At 40.5% G+C, this 17,095-nt stretch overlaps 1 protein-coding gene across 9 annotated transcripts in view; it reads left to right on the plus strand.

The window, feature by feature from the left end:
- Positions 1-17,095, plus strand: part of GRAP2 (GRB2 related adaptor protein 2) — a 110,538-nt gene that overhangs the window by 72,149 nt on the left and 21,294 nt on the right. For 2 of the 9 annotated variants that reach the window (XM_054056678.1, XM_054056676.1), the window contains exon 2: positions 1,663-1,770. The exons of 3 other annotated variants lie outside the window; for them this stretch is intronic. Coding sequence is in view for 1 of the 6 variants with exons in the window: in XM_054056672.1 (XP_053912647.1) it covers positions 15,255-15,259 (5 nt within the window). In the remaining 5 variants the exon portion in view is untranslated. Of the gene's footprint in view, positions 1-1,662; positions 1,771-15,051; positions 15,260-17,095 lie in introns of those variants that run through there. 4 more of the 9 variants (XM_054056673.1, XM_054056675.1, XM_054056677.1 and 1 more) reach the window with 4 other exon arrangements.

Here is a 17,095-nt window from a genome sequence, read left to right on the forward strand (position 1 = left end):
TATTGTAATAAATCATTAAGGGCACCACTCTCAATTGAAGTTTTCCTTTCCTCTCTAGAGCCAGCTAAAGAGCTTTTACCATTCTTTGTACACAGTAAATTATAGAGACACTGGCAATGGCAGCACATTTGTAGTCACTGCTGAGTCTTCTAAGCAATTTGTGATTTCACCTGGTAATTTAGGGGAGATTTCTAAGCAGACCCTCAGCACTTCAGGAGATGCTGTTAGTGACACAGAGAGACTCAAGGCATGTTCTCTGAGCCAATACTGAATTATATGCCCTTGCACTGGAACTGTAAGTTGATTGCCTGCGGTCATCAATTATTCTTCAGCTAATTGCCTAAGTATAAAGGTGTGTGCCCTGATTGCCCAGGCAGATTTAAATTTGCCTTCTGCACATGTGATATTTTGATTTTAATTGGGCAGTTGCTGCTTCTGCTCCTAACCTGCTATGCGCTGCTGAAAAGTACCAGAGGATGGATTTCATTGTTAGGTGAAGGGATAGATACAGAGTTGGGGAAAGCAGAGGCTAAACTGGAGGTACTCTCCAGGGTAAAGCTGAGGTCAAAGAATATAGTTGTCATATTTTAACATTGGGGCTTATCAGCTCAGCTAACCCATACCAGAGCCATCCAGAGAAGTGTAATTCTCAGTGAGGCTGCAGCAAAAAAGGAATTCGTAATAAGGCTTCTTAATTAAAGTGCTGGGTAGTTTTAGGAAGAGAAGCCAAAGGAGGAGCTGTAATCCTTTAAAACACACCAGGAAGAAACTACAGCACTGTGTGGCCTCCGCCCAGCACTGCTGCATCCCCCTCTGATGAAGCATATCAAGATACCAGATATACAAAATGAGTCGGAGTTTAATTCATGACTTGTGAAATGCGTTGGGAATCTCTTTGGGTAAGCAGTGGTTATTTTCTTAATGAATTACTGCTGTTTTGAACAGTTTCTGTTTGATTTGCTTAGTTTTACTTCTTTTGCTTGAAATGTTCTTTATCTTTCAAGCAGGATGTTCTCTTGAAATGTTGGGCAGGACATTTTTTAAGGTGGTGAATTTGAAAGCATTAACTTCTGCTGTGCAGTCTCAGATGCCTCATTGACTTGAGCTTTGGAAAAGCTAAGCATCTAGAGTTCTTCCCTTGACCAGCTGCAGTGATAAGTCCAACCACTTTCAGAGCAACCAGGAAAACAGTATCCCAAAATTCAGGGAATGCTTTGGGTATATTTGGGGATTAGATTCTTTTACAAACGTGATTGCTTTATTAAATGTAACTTTTTTGTAAAGCTAAACTAAAAAGAAAAGCTTATCTTAAAGACAAGAGAGACAGCCAACCGTCATCAAATATAGCAAGATATGCAATGATAATTAATCTGAACATTGCAGGTCCTCAAATCTAATAGCAAGTAAAGTAAATATGAGTAGAAGAAACTGATAGAAAATGGAATAGAATATGGAAGAGCAACGATCATAGGGATTTGTTTTTTCATACAGAAGGAGAAATGCGGTGTTGAAAATATTTTTATATGTATTCAATTTGGATAAAATCCACCACGTTCGTCATAGAAGTAATCACACTAATCCCTCTTTTAACGGGTTAAATCTCTTGTATCAGTGTATGGGCCTTGTTTAAGTCTTGTGACAAGCAATTCTTGCCATTGGCAGGTTTCTCACTGCAGAGCCCTTACCACAGTCAAGATGCATCTTGAAGGCTAAGCTGCATGGTTCCTATAGTTTGCAGCTCTCAAAACTGTATTCTGCAGACTTCCTAAGGTATGTAGAAGAGGAGCACCTTCTTGAAGGCTGTATGAGGTACATGACACATAGCATTTTGCAGTGTTAGCCTCACAATTTTTTTCCATATTGTACAGCCAAATTTGGGGATTTCCTTCCATTCTGGAATTTTCTCCTTCTTCCCTCTTTTTTCCTTTTTTTTCTGGATTCTATCTAGGATTCTATCTAGGATTAATCATTTTCTAAAAGTTACATAATGAGGGCGTTAAGAACATAGAAGTCAGGAAATAATGATTGTAATGCTAGGCTCATTTTACTGTGTGTTTTGATACTATGCAGCTATATAATTGGAGTCTAGTACTGAAGTTAATATCATCCTATGAATTTTTTTTCTCAGTCTTCTAGGATACATATTGAAAGGAAATCTCAAACCATTTAATGCAGGTCTTCTACCTAAATGATTTGCCATATGTCTTTGATCTAGACATGCACATAATTTGTATCATTGCCTGAATGAGACTGGTGTTCCATTACAGTAGTCACTGTAGGAAATACAGTTTACATTCTTATCTTGTATAATTTCAAATTTAGCCCTGCCAGGAACAGGGACCTGAACTGGATGATCTTCACAGATCCCTTTTAAACTAACTATTGTGTGATTTTTATAAACAATTCTGACCCATTGGTCTTTGTTCAGTTGCACCATAAGGAAGAATACCATTTGCTTCAAGTAGTTTGCCTTATGAATAGGAAAGACTGTGAAAGGTTAAGGAAAAAAAATGCAACACTGCCATCAGCACAGTGTATTCAGGAACATAAATGTAGGAACAACTACACATGATGTTCTATCATTTTATGGGAGAAATAGCATATTGTCCTCCCTTCATATACTGTAATGTAACGTTGAATGCAACAGCTGGCTTCTTTAAACATATATATATACACCCATTTCTCATCTGAAGTTGAACTAAAACAATTGCGATCTTATGGTTAAGTGAGCCGGTGGGACCAAAGCTAGTTCTCAGGGCATCTGTGAACAGGTTTGTAGCTGTTATACATCATGTTGGTACATCCTCTTGTGCCTCTGCCCTGATTACCTATGCCATGGTATACTCAGCATATCCAGGGCTCCCACTGCTACCCAAGACGCTCATGGGTTATACAGAGTCTTTTTGTGAGGAGTTTCCCCTCATTTCATCACCAGTTCCAATGGCTGCTAGACCTTTATGTACCTCAACAAGCGTGCCTTGAAATGGTGTTACTATTAAAATTGGATTCCCATTTCATTCCTTTTTATCTTCTGTACAAAGCCAATACAAGCACAGTGGGTAAGCTGGAATTGCAACAATATGCCTGCAGTTGCCACCCAAAGAAACGTGAGAATACATTCTCTCTAAAATTTTGAACCAGAATTACACTCACTTCTTCGTTCAATAGGCAGGATCTGTGTGGAGTAGGCCCAATGTTTAGGCTTTCAGATAATGAAGCATATGAAACTTAATATGAATACAAATGTCATGAACGTGCACTTTTGTTTCCATTAAAGCAATTTTACTTGGAGTTTTAAGTACTGCCATTCAGTGGTTTGTATGCAAACTGTGGCACTGGGAAAGATGACTGAAACTGAGAGAGACAATGTCCATTCTATATTCGCTCACCGAGGTTAATTGAGTGTGGTATCAATAACTCGCAGAATAGAGGCAGGAGGGAGGATCTGCAGTGCTTTATGCAGTAAGCAATTCTTAATAATTTAAAGGAAACAGTAGTTTAGACGTTACCAAATGCAAAATGCTGCTAGTCTGTTGCTCTGGATGCAAATACCTTGTTTGTTCTGTGCAAAACTAAACCCGACTGGTTTTAGCTTGAGGGGAGATACCAGAGCTCTGCTGTCCCCACCCAAATGATATTTCATCTCCTCAAAAATTAGTTTGTCTGGGGTCCACTGATTGCATATTCACAGTGAGATTCTATCTTTTGTTGAAAGCACTGGGTCCTTGTGGCATAGCTCTGCTCTTCTCGTGAAGTATCTTTTATGTTTGCCTCTTCATCCTCAGAAAATATTTCCTGTGAGACGTTTCATTAGGATCTTTGTCTCCATACTGATACCTATGTTTTTCTTAAATGAGAGCTAAGTCAGTGTCTTCGCCCAGAATTTCAAACTCAAGTGCTTGATCTGAGGCTCCTCAGTCTCAGAGGTGAGCATGGACTTCAAAATGGCTTAATTCTTAAAGCTGCTAAATATGCATGGATCAAACAGACTTCAGGGTCAGCTATAAGAAGTCAGACTCTCTGCAAATTTGCCCTTTAGACTGGAAGTATGACCAGGAGTGAGGGAGCATAGTGTTAGGCCAGACCATACTTTGAGAGATTGCCACGTATTCTTTCCATGGAGATCTTTTAAGTAGGTTGTTCACTGATGATGATATTTGACTAATGTATAAATTCCACCTTCAACTGACACGTGTTCATGCTTATGTATGTTCCTTGTCACCCCCATGTACATAACACAAGTACCAACCCTCCAAGCGTACACAGACCAGCTCATTCACAATTAGTGGATTTGTATTTGCTAAAGAAAAGACAACACACACGTCACCTGAAAGCACGCTCACGGGACCTTTGTTCCTCCATTCAGGCACACTGCAAATGAACATCTTTTGTTTATAATCAGATCCCTAGAGGTACACGTAATAAAATATACTTTTGCTCAGATGTGTTCAGGCTTGCATGCAGAATGCCTACTCCTGTATGAGGGTAGAAAAGGCACTTCGCATGATGCTCTCTTCACCCAGTCATGCATGTAATCCCACGTTCTCACACACATGCAGAGTCTGCTATTTTCCACGGGTGTATCGTACCAGATAATTTAAATCTTTCTTCCTATCCTGCTTAACATGCAAATATGGATAGCACATCAAGATTAGAAATAAATGCAGCAGAATGACTTCAGTCAACCTGAAATGTCGAATGACTCATTCACACCCTTTGCACAGTGTTCCCTTTTTGCCACATGCAATCTATTGAATAGTCTGAAGGCTGTGTGGTTCCCTGCTGCAGAGCAGCAATCGATCACTTGCTCACTGAAGGAGTGGGACCATTATTATTATTTTTGCAGGGTGCACAGAGGTTACACAGTGAGGTTCCAGTTAGCCTCACTGCCACGAAGGTGCCCACGCTGTACGAACGGGAAACGTAGGATGTCACCCTTGATCTACCTATAGGAACCCTATGTCATTAATTAAGTTTTAGTCTGTACATTAGTTCAGTAACTGGTGTTCCTACATCAGCAGGTGACCTGAGTATTTTTATGCCAGATGACGAGGACCTGTTCCAGTTTGACATAACTCAATTTTGGATTAAGATAAACAAGAATGAGCTCTTCCTACTTCAGAGTAAAAATGTCTGCATGTTAAATCATTCAGGAATTGCTGCTGCACTTTAATTTCAAATGTATCTTAATCCAAGTGAACTAAAAAATGCATAAACAAACATGAAATATGTTCTACGCTTTACTTAAAATGGTACAACTGCTGTGCAGAGACAAACCCCAGGAACAGAAACAAGCTGGCATTCACATTTACCTTAAAACAAGAAGAAAAGTTGGATTGACTGTTGGAGTTGCAGCTTTAAATGTGTCAATTATTGTAGTCGATTGCTTTTTAAACCCTTTCAGAAGCATTACAAAGCGTAGATACACATGGGCTGACTTTAATTTATAGAAAGGCTGCTTTGTAGTACTTGGGCCTTGTAAAAGGGGGTCTATGCTTAAACGGAAGTTCAGCCAGGAAGATCCATCAAGCAGAAAAACCATAGTTAATAGAACACAGAGGCTCAGAAGGTAAATATACAAGTGGTGATACACAGGTACCACAGCAGTGCTCTTTATACCACATGGCAGATACCACTAGTAGCATTTCATTGTCTCTGTCCTTACTTAAATGAGAAGTTTTGTATACAAAGAATATTAGATTCTGCAAGCTAAAATGACGTAGAACATGTTCAAGATAAGAGGGCTCTGAGAGCGTAATTATCAGATTTCCTACGTTTGTGTCTAGGTATTTGTCTTTGCACATACGGGAAAGCTGGGGAGGGGATCTTTATCAGGGATTATAGTCATAGGATGATGAGTAACAGTTTTAAGCTGCAAGAAGGGAGATTTAGGTTTAATATTGGGAAGAAATTTTTTTAATGTGCCTTACCACTGGACCAGATTCCCCAGAGAAGTTATGGATGCCCCAATCCTGGAAGTGTTCAACACCAGGTAGGATGAGTCACCAACCTTATCTAGTGGAAGGTGTCCCTGCCCATGGCAGGGGGATGAAACCGGATGATCTTTAAGGTCCCTTCCAACTCAAACCATTCCATGGTTCTATGATTATCACAACTAAATGCATGTTCAACTGAACTTTTATAGTCCATTCTTTCATAAAAGCACAAGGGACAGGAAAAATATAAAAGGGAAAAGAGGCAAGTCAAACTTCTCAGTAAAAAGAAATACAACTTGTGCTGTCAGATGCAGTTTTGTACAAAAATAGCTTCATGGTTAAAAGGACAAAGAAATGTTACCTTTTCTTACTGAGTTAACTGTAGTTCTACTTTTGTACAAAATCATATCTATTGGTACAAAATGTAATTTTAGTACTAGATTTCCAGATTTTGCATGATTATCTGTGCTGTCAGGATTAACCTTGCTTGAAAAATACCAAGGAAAATAGCAGTTTTATCACTGAGCTTGCTCTTCTTCCCATTTTATACAAATACTTGCCTGATAAAAGAAACATACAGTAGCTCATTTGAAACACATTATTATGTACCTAGAAGTATATATTAGCAGATTTTCATACCATTTTGTTCACATATCCCACTCAAATATATTGCTAAACAGTAGAGTCAAATATAAGATTACAAACTGTTTTTACCGGATTGGATTAATGCCTTAATGTAATGAATCCTCTAGGTTGTGCTATGCCCAGAAGTAAAGAAATTATAGCTTCCTGTTGCATCCTTCATACTTTATATACGAAAAGAGGAGTAACTTAACTGCTGTGAAAACGAACCAAAGACATAAAGTGAACTTAATCCTACTTTAGCACAAATATTTACAGATTATTTTTCTAGACTTCCATTTCACATTGTGAAATGCATAATCACGCATAGACAAAGGGAATTTACCATTCATGCGCACATCCAGTGTGTATTTGTAAGCAGACCTGCATCAACACCAGAATTGCTTAGCTCTTAGTTACAGCACAAGAGTCAGATTTAAAGAACTGTATGTTTTGTCTTGAAATCTCTCTCTGACAGTCAATGTTGGAGATAATCTTGAGTATTTTTTACTGTCTTTAGACACCCAAATACAAGGAAAGCATCTTGGAGTATTTGGATCTAATTGTAGCTGCGGTTTATTGTCTGTGGTTGGTTGGTTGTTTAGTTGGTTGTTTAGTTGGTTGTTTTTAATTCTGTTTTGACTCCTTTGCCTTGGATGTGACTTTTGGAAAGTCCATCCTGACAGGAAACATGTCTAGAATGTAATATCACTCCTCATCCCAGTCTCTTATATGACCAATCTGAGAAGTATAATTCTCTGTCTGACTTGCTGCTAGCAGAATGGTTCCCTGGAGATGTTCACAGCTGCTGTGATTCAGAGAGGCTTTGAAGGTACTTATAATTATACCAAATACCAGTTTTAGGATAAGTACTCTTAGGATTTCGCAGAGACCAAACATGATCTGACACACTACTGATCCCTCTCAATTGCAGTCTTTTACTAAGAGTAGATCTTCTGAAAGGATAAAGATCATAGATGGCTACAAGTGCATGAAAGCAGGTGCATATGTATGTGCATAGGTTCCAGAAAAAAATTATGGTTGCACATTCTTGCACTTATTCTAATCTATATCTATACATCGTCCAATGTACCTCCAATATTAGTGGAAATATGCTAAATATACATGGCACGTTGGAATATTGATAAGGTATATTGATATATTGGTCTGTTATAGCCCCACATTCTGTGACTCCACAAAGTGCAAGCTCCGCTTGTACACATAAGCAGATCCCTTGCATACATATGCACATGCATAGCGGGAGCAGGATTGTTATTCTGATAACCACACACTTGCAGTACAACACATACAAGCCAGTGCTGCAGGTTACAAAAAAAACGATGAGAAAAATTGAGAGGCAGTTAGCTAGATAAGGTATGAGGGGATTTTTTAAAAAAAAAACTTGCATAGAAGGAAGTGGGTACATTTTTCATACTTTAGTTGTTTATCTGGAGGACTTGAGAAGGCGCTGCTCGACAATTGTGCCAAAAGAGACCATTTGAAGCAACTTCCCATCAGGCGGCATTCCTCAAGTGTCTGCTCTTTAGGAGCAGTCAGGGAAAATTCATTCTGTGGGAAGCAGTTAATGGAGCTGCATTACCGACCTCTTATTGCTCTGCCTGATAGAGAGACAGCAGGTTCACTTTGGCAGCTCCAGAGCCTTGGTCAGTTCAGATTAAGGGCACATTGTCTGTCTGGCTTAATCAGGCATGTTTAGACGTATTTATCATGATTAGAGTGGTGTAGCACAGGGAGGGAGAAGAAATATAGAGCGAGATTACTTTTCTATAGCTTCAAATGGAAGCTTAGCAATTCCCACTGAGTGACTAGGTTCTCATCAAAGGGAAAATTTAAATCCTGGAAAGGAATGTTTTGTTGAATGCTCCAGCATTGGATTCAAATCACTGAAGAAGAGGCTCTTTTTTTTCTTCCTCTCACTTCCTCTCTCACTCTCATGCTTGCATGCAGCAAAGAAGAAAATAAGCAGCTCATGCAGCCCGTGTTGATCTTGGCTTAATAGGCATGCAGCCCCTGTTTAGCTTATCTGTCATTTGAATTCTAATAATGTGATGACAAAATTAGCTGTCATAATAATGTCCTAGAAGGCTGACTCCTGTATTTTTGCCATGTTTATCCTTCAGGGATACACAAGGTACCATTGCAGCAGCCTCTAGGACTTATTTTGCTACTTGTTAGTGTCCGGAAGGGGCGACAATAAACAAATTGTAAAGTCTGAGAAGAGGCTCCTTTTTCTGTTGATAGCAGTGTTTCCGTCTCTGTCTTCACCTGGCTGGTTTTTTTTTGAATCTGAACACTGTGAAGAAGATTTAGCCCAATGTATTATAAAGTAAGATGTGCTGAATTTGCTGATGGTGTAACTTGGTATAGTTCGTAGATGATGACGGAGATCAACTGATTAACTCTTAACAGTCTCTGAAAGAGGTGATGTTGGCTTCCAAGAAAGCAGTAACAAGGAGAAAGTTGTCTTAGATCTGTCTAAGTGCTGTGGGTGATCAGAAACTAATTCTGCTGAGGGGAGGCTCTGGAGCAGAGATCAAGCTGCAGGACCCATGATCTCTTGCCCAGAGTAACTAGCCCTCTTTAGCTCTTAGGTGACAAAAATGTAGGACAGGCTTGCAAAACACTGTTCTAAGGAGCGTATTCTGTTCACCTTTTCCTCTGCTTTCCGACCTTCTTTGGGCTTGCAGATTCATCCAGATTTCCCAGTGAAGGCATCAATTTCTGTGTGCTGAACAGAGGTCTCCCTGACAGTAAATTGGACCATCTTTGGATCTCTTCTGATAGTTCTTAAAAAGTAATTCATGGGCCTAAGCTGAAAACCTCCGACACAGAACACTACACAACAGTAGTTGCTTTGGCTACGTGTCCTCAAAGCAGCTGACAACACTGAAGCTGTAAGGCAGTTGCTTTTATCTGCATTCTTAGGCAGAAATGTAGTAGTTAAAGGAAATCTATGGAAATCCAGAATTGTTTGGTAGTAAAGGAAAAGAAGTCAAAACTTCCCTTTCTTAGTTGTAATCTGTTCCTTTCTCCTCTTCTAATCCAATCAGTCCTGTGACAGTTCAGTTCTTGTGATCTTGTAATTGCTGTCAAGATCATAATCTGGAAAGTCATGAGCATGGCTAACTGTAATCACCCTACAAATGCAGACAGAAGGTGGAGAACCTAGCTGATTAGAATCAAAAAGCTGCTACTGAGATATTAATAATTCAGTAGTCAGGAGTTATGGGTTGGGGAACACAGAAAAGAAAGCTGGCAGGTTAGGAGGGATTTGAAGAAAATATTTAATATCGTCAAGTTTGACAGTACTTCCTTAGAATAGGAAATCAGAGGATCATAGCAATATACTCCCAAAGAAAAATTTGTCAGAAAGACAGAGGTGCTCATCGGTGGGAATAGTAGAGGATGTCTTTGGATGTGAATTAGCAAATAGCAAAGTAATGCTGCTGTTCAGGATTAAAGCCACCTCTCTGTGTAATAAATGGTGCTATGTTAATGGAAGCAGGCAATTAATACACTCTACTAGTGCATGCACAAATGTAGAATTAGAACGATACACTTACAGATAAGGCTTATTCATGTAAGAGAAAGGACTTCACTCCTTTAAATCAAAAGAGTTGTGCCACGTGTGCACACAGTATGCTATAGTCATACGAGCTAAACTGAATGTGGTCTATGAGGGTGCTGGTGAGAAGATCAGCACTAGAATAGCAATAGCTATGCAGCTAATGCTGTTGACTGAGATATTTGAAAATCCTAGGACATGATCAAACAGGGCCAATGCAGGTGACTGTTCTGGTTGGAGCTAAAGTAGAATAAATTTTCTCACTTTTCAGCTAAGCTTGTCTAAGTAACTTCTTTTTCTGAAAGTTAACTACATTTTTTTCACACAGTGTCTTTGTCTAGGAGTGATAACACTTAAAATTTGTGATTATCACCAAATTAAAGGGGTGTTGGTATGCAGAAAGGCCATTGCTTACATTTATCCTCATGGAGACAAAGTTCATATTCAAGTTGGTGGAATGCCAGAAGTCAACGGGGCAAAAAAGGGTCGCACCTCAGGGAGTCACGGACAGGGCAGGTGAACCAAAACTGATCAGCAGAGAATTCTATTCCATATATATCACACTTAGTATAAAACTGAGGGATCACAAGGGTTTTCTTTGGTGGCCAGCATCTCATACAGACCTTGTCTGTCCTCCTGCCCCTGACCCTGGAACCATGCATTCCTGAATCTAGTTCCTGAGTCCAGCTCCCACCTATTGCCAAGTCCAGCCTCTGACCTTTTCCCATACCTGCTCTGCACCATCAGTCAGGATGTATAGTCATCAGGTTCAATTTTGTGTATTTATGTATATTTTATGATTTTCTTATTATATAGTATTTTCCTTATTATTAGTATTGTTTCATTAAAGCCATTTTGGTTTTAGTTTCCAACCCACATGTCTCTTCATTTCATTTCCCTTTTCCTTTTTCCTTGGGTGGCAGAGGGATTGAGGTCACAGCTGCCCATAGTTAGCTGGCGACCAGGTCAGGCCAGGGCTAAACCGTGACAGTGAGCAACAAGGCGCAGAGATTTCAAGACAATCTTGCTAATAAGAAGCACGGCAAATTGGGACACAGCTGTGCCCAGATCGGTTCATGGAGCTCTGCAGAGCTTTCATAGCGCTGTCACTCCTGCGCACTCAGTCCTGAAAAAAATAAGTGCCCACTAATGACCTGTCACTGTGGACAGACTGAGCAGCTGTTTCCAGAAAGCAAAGCGGCAACAGAGGATGAATTGCTGTGTGTGGAGCATATCTGAATGTGGGGACAGGAATAGATGGGAGATCGGGAAAGAACAGACAGCTTCCATTCATAACATTCAGCTTTATGTGGATTTACAGCTCTGATGCTCCTGAATACACAGATGCTGAGCTATTACTTACAAAAAAATATAGCAATTGAAATCTTCCTTGTTTCCTGACTTCAACTTCAGTTTCCCTTGTTTGCAACATTGCTTTTCTGGAGGCAAACTAACTAAGAACATGGGGAAGTAGTTCACATTGAGGACAAGTAAAACCTAGCCATTTACTCTTTCACATATTATCAACTCAAATAATTCAGACTAGGCAAAATATTTTATTTATATATTTTATTGGAAATAACCCTTTTTTCATTTTCTTTTCTTCCCTTTTTTTCTTTTCCTGTTTATTTTCTCTTTTTTTTCTGGCTGCTCCCATGTTTCCCAGATAGAAACTAAAATGAATAAAATGCATCGAAAAAAAAAAACCAAAAAGACACTTGTCTCTTTAAAGCCTAGCAAGAAATAAAAGTGAGACAGTGTATTCTTGGGCAATATTCAGATGTGTTTGCAGACACATCTATTTTGGGTCGCTCACCTAAGTGTAAAAGCAGGTGTAAGTTGATCTGCATCAAGCTTTTGAAGTTCAGGTCTTCCCAGGCTGTATCAGAACAATGGTTCAGCTATCCCATCTGGACTGTTCCAGTAGTAGGCGATGATGACATAAGAAGTCTGTAGCAGGTAGTTGTGGAATAACTTGTTTGCATGGTTGGTCTTTATTCAGTTTTCTGATAGAGATTGGCTAAAATGTGGAAGCATAGAGTCTAACACCATTCCCGTAAGGATTGTTTGCTTTACTTATGGCTGAAACATCCGGATGCTTCTTCATATTTTTCCACATAGCTGTGATGCATGTGTTCCACCAGGAGAAGAAGTTAACATGCTACCCTAACTATGACAGTGGAGGAGAAATGGCAAAGGAAGAAACGAGAGTTATTTCCTATCCTTTCTTGTTGCTGGAGGCTTGCCAGTACTGAGTGTTTTGTTTATGGTATAGAAGGCCATGTCTTATATGGCTTAACATTAAATAGATGAATATTATCATGGAATAGTTCTGGATACCAAACAGGAATCCAGAAAATGTTTTGTTAGGCAGCAAGTATGAGAGACAGCTCTCAGCAGTGCTCTTACTGGGAGGCCCATTAGATCACATCATGGTAGAAACAGAGAAAACAGGTCTTTCTAATGTGCAATGTAATGTAATCTGCCATTCACAGAGCATGAGAGCAAACATAGCTTAAAAGCAAGGAGACTGTGAGGATTGGTGTCCCTCCTGCCTGTTTATATTCCTGATACGTACGGTAACAGCCACATGTAAAACTTTTCACGACATAACAAGAGGTAGCTGCTGTATGCTTCTTATGGTCCCCTGCTTTCTGCATCTGTCTGTTTTATCAGTAAAATATGTCGGGAATTATCCCCTTCAGAGGGGATTCTTTTTGTTTCTACCCCTCACTGCTTTGAGTACTTCATAATTTGCACCCTACCTCTGTTTTAATCAGAGTATTCCAGAGAGACAAATGCCTCTCCAAAGAGAGGAGGCGGGATGGGGAGCTGCCATTGCCTGCTGCTGGACCAGTGCCAGTGCCTCACCACCTTCACAAGAAAGCATTTCCTCCTAATACCTCATCTAAATCGCCCCTCTTTCACCTTAAAACCATTCCCCCTTGTCCTATCCCTGCACTCCCTGATAAAGAGCCCCTCCCCAGCTTTTCTGTAGCCTCTTTCAGTACTGGAAGGCTGCTGCAAGGTCTCCCCATGCTCTTAGCCCAGCATGTTGTGGTGTTTTATGTGAAGTGCCATGGCTCATAAGAAAGCTCCGTGCCCTCCGTGATCCTGAGCCTAGAAACAGCATTTTGGGGAAGAAGGATAAGAAAAGAGTAAGTGCATGGTAGAACTTCTTTCATTAGCACCTCACAGATCCGATGACTCTTCAGAATGAGCTTCTAGTGCCTATGTCACAAGATGGATAAAAATTTCCTGTTTGCCTTTTCCATGATCCTAGTTTGTTTTATTTTATTCCTTGTTCAGAAATATTCCATTCCTATAATTATTATTTTTCATTCTCTTAATTATTTGCTTTCTGTTTCTACTGCTACTGTCTCCGTTTTTGAGATGGAAGGACGAGAACAACCTGCCATATTTGAGTTACAAATTTTCAAACCGGTTGCCCCAGACATTTGTACAGTGACGTGGTGTTGCTTTCTGTTTTGTTCTCTATCACCTTCTTGACGTTTGCTGACCTGCCTTTTTACTTCCACTGAGCTGACACTTTGATAGAACTATCCAAAGGAACTGAAAACTATCTTTCCTGAGTGGTAATTGCTAATTTTAAGTTCATTGCTATCTTCATATAGTTACAGTTGTTTATTCCCATGTCCATTAATTCTCAGTTATGAGCACTGAGATTCATCTTGCATTTAATCACTATTTTGAAAACCATATGCAAGACTTTTGTGATCAGATTTGATTTGTACTACTCTGGTTGTTTTTTCTCATCAGTAAGATTTGTCACTTCATTTTTTTCTAGATCATTTATGAATATGTTGAGCAGCGCTTTCATGTTGCTTCCTAACTTTTAATTAGTTGTTAATCCTCTTGTTCTTTGTTCTTTGAGAGTTTAGGAGGGGATTTTTTAAGGGTCTTTGGTGAAAGACTTCATCAAAAGGGATTTAGAAATGTAAGTTTCATATCAAGTGACCACCCATATCCACATGTTCATCAGCTCCTTCAAACAACTCACAGATCTCTGCAGTATAACTTCCTTCTACAAAAGCTACGTGAGAGGCAATTGCTACATCACTTCTATCTTATACCCAGTAGTTCTTCCCTTCATTATTGTTTCTACCAGTCTCAGGCACACAGAAGTTTGAACTCATGCCCCTTGCACTCCCTCAAAATATTTTTCAAACGCTGGCGTTGTATTTGCTGCTTTTTCTCCTCGTACGAAGGCTGGGTTAGGTCTTTTATTATATGTCACAGTTTAATTGCTCAGCATTCACTGTTTCATGGTCAGTTTAGATTTCAGGCAAGATTTCTAAAATATTGAATCCTTGGATTTACTGTAGTTCATTTACTTATTTGTTCTGAAAACTTTTCTTCCAATTCTTCAGCTTGAGACAGTTCCCCTGGCTTTTCTCTGCACAGAAAACCCCAACGTGGGGACCTCCTTACATCTCAACAGAAGATGCATGAATGCAAAGAATCCATTTAGCTTTTGTGCTTCATCCTTATCTTCTTTGAGCACTCTTTTCACATCTCAATCATCTGTCAGCCCTATAGACGCTCTGGCAGGCTTCCTGTTTCTGTTGTCTTCGAAAATAATTTTATTACATGTTTTTATATCTTCAGCTACTTGTTCCTCAAGATAGCCTTTTCAACTGACTTATTATCATTTCTCATTTAACTTACCAGATCAGTGCTGGATTCTCTTTTCTTTATTTGTGTAGAACTTGCAGTTTTTGAGGGATAGTATCGTCCTTTATTCAGCTGTTGAACCAGCCTGGGCTGAGGTAGCGGCTAAGGGCAGATCCTTTTGAACCAATACCATCATTTTAAATATGCAGTGTACCAAATATTTCCAACATTACAGACTGATGATTGTCTGTGCCCCTCTCTGTTCTGTGACAGACCATATTCTGCACCTCTGCCTCCGTCCACCATGCCCACTCCTGATTGTCCTCGTCCACACACGTGGACCTGTAACTGATGTGACACGCCGTCGCTGCAGGGAGGAGCCTGATACAGGCTGAGCTCTCCTTCCCTTCCTTCCCTTAGAAGGTAATGCGTCTCTTGCTTTCTAGCAAAGCGCCAGAGGAGAGCTGCTACAAGGTATGGGGTGAGTGTGGCTCTGAGACATGAGTCAGGGGAGCTGTGTGGGAAAGATGCTAAGGACAAAAGGGGGGTGGTTGGAAGGAGAAGTAAAGTTCTGGGCATTAGGGGAAGAGCATGGGTTCCCAGTGCCATCTTGTTTATCAGCTTCCACAACCAGGCCCTGCTTTTGCCGGACAAATCTCTGTCCTTCAGCCAAACCTGACCAGCTGGAAACTAAGGGAGGAGGTGGGCAAACAGAAGGAGGTTCTTCCCCCAGCCCTAGTCCTCTACACCAACCCTTCCAGCACAGCAAAGATTCAGTATTTTATACTCTCACAATATCACGCGGTATCGTACTACTCTCTTTATGGCTGCTGTTGCACAGGCTTCCCCTGGTGCTGCACACCTTTACCTGACTCTGGTTCCCGAGGGGGATCATCCTAGTCTGGGGCATTTCTTACCCAGTGCTTTTGGTTATAGAGTCCTTAAAACTTGTTTGTTCCACGAACCTGGTTCCTAGGGAGGCTTATTTCGTCTGTGAACAGAGGCTCAGCCCAACTGCTGTGTATTGCTCAGGGTGGCAGGATAGCCAAGATTCAAATGAAACAGTGCTGAGCGTTTTAGTGACTTGTTCTCCCTTATAAATTTTACCTTCTTATCGCTGGCAGTCAGTGAAGCCACACCGTTAACCCCGTAGCAAGAGGTTTGTGTTTTTGGAAGAAAATATCCCATGCCACTTGTATGTGACTTAGCTGGCGAAAACAAAGCTTTTATCTTTCACAGCTCTTCTAGATAACAGATCCCTTCCCCATTGTTTCTGCTGAAATGTCATCTGGAGTTTCTGTACAGATGTTCAGGGTTGCATTCTGTCCCTGGTTGCTCGTTAGTCTGATCAGTTGTTCTTACAGAGCCGAACAAAGACACAGTAGCTTGAGTTATATATCTCTGTGCAAAACCTCACTGGATGGAGTTGCAGGCTGGAGACGTACGTGCCTCAGGCATAAAAATAAAAACTTTTGTTCATGTGGCTCCTTTTAGTGGGCACGTTGTCATGACTATGCCTTCCTTCTGTGATGTTAATATATGAGATTGAGGAGAGCTGAGCCTGGGCAGTCCCTGTGTGGTAAACTCTTTATGGGTGGTGACCTTGCCTGGCATTGTTATTACTGAATTTTGACCAACTTGGCGTACGGTAACAGTGTTAAACTCTTTAGGATGCTGTTGCCAGATTATGTTGCTTGCTAACATGATTTAGGCCTCGGTTCTTTTCATCAACAGAGAGATGCCAATGTTCTTGGTTAGGGAACAGCATTCTGCCAAACTGAAATACCGACCTAATGCTCTCAAAGCCACGGTGCTTTTCGCTTCTTCTGTTACGAATCTTCTGCTGCACCACTCCCACAGGACTGCAGCAGTCTTATGCCCTATGGATCTGCCTTGCTACTATGGGGAACTACAGAGAAAATACACTTCCACACAGAGAGCCAGCACAAAATGGAGCGTACCGGTCAATTTACACTCTGAACTGAAAAATCCGCTCTTGAAATTGTGTAGACTTCATGCTAAACCCTGTATAAAGGTGATTTTCACACAGAATATTATGCACAGTCTGAAAGTGTCCTTGGTTACTCAGAAGCTTAAAGGAGTTGCACCAGGCAGTTCAAAGCAGAATCTGGCTCTGTCTGCAACCTGCAGTGCTGTCCTTTGGGATAAAAGGTGCTTAAGAAATGTAAGTTATGACAATAACAAAAAAAATTCCTATGTCTTTGTGTCATGGGGTGGTGCTTGAAGTCATGCACGTGCAGCGAGGGAATGAATGGGCTCCTGGCAGGGGAGTTTTCATGAGGGGCCAGCGCTGCCC

The sequence above is a fragment of the Cuculus canorus genome, chromosome 1, assembly GCF_017976375.1.
Source record: "Cuculus canorus isolate bCucCan1 chromosome 1, bCucCan1.pri, whole genome shotgun sequence".
Lineage (NCBI taxonomy): Eukaryota > Metazoa > Chordata > Aves > Cuculiformes > Cuculidae > Cuculus > Cuculus canorus.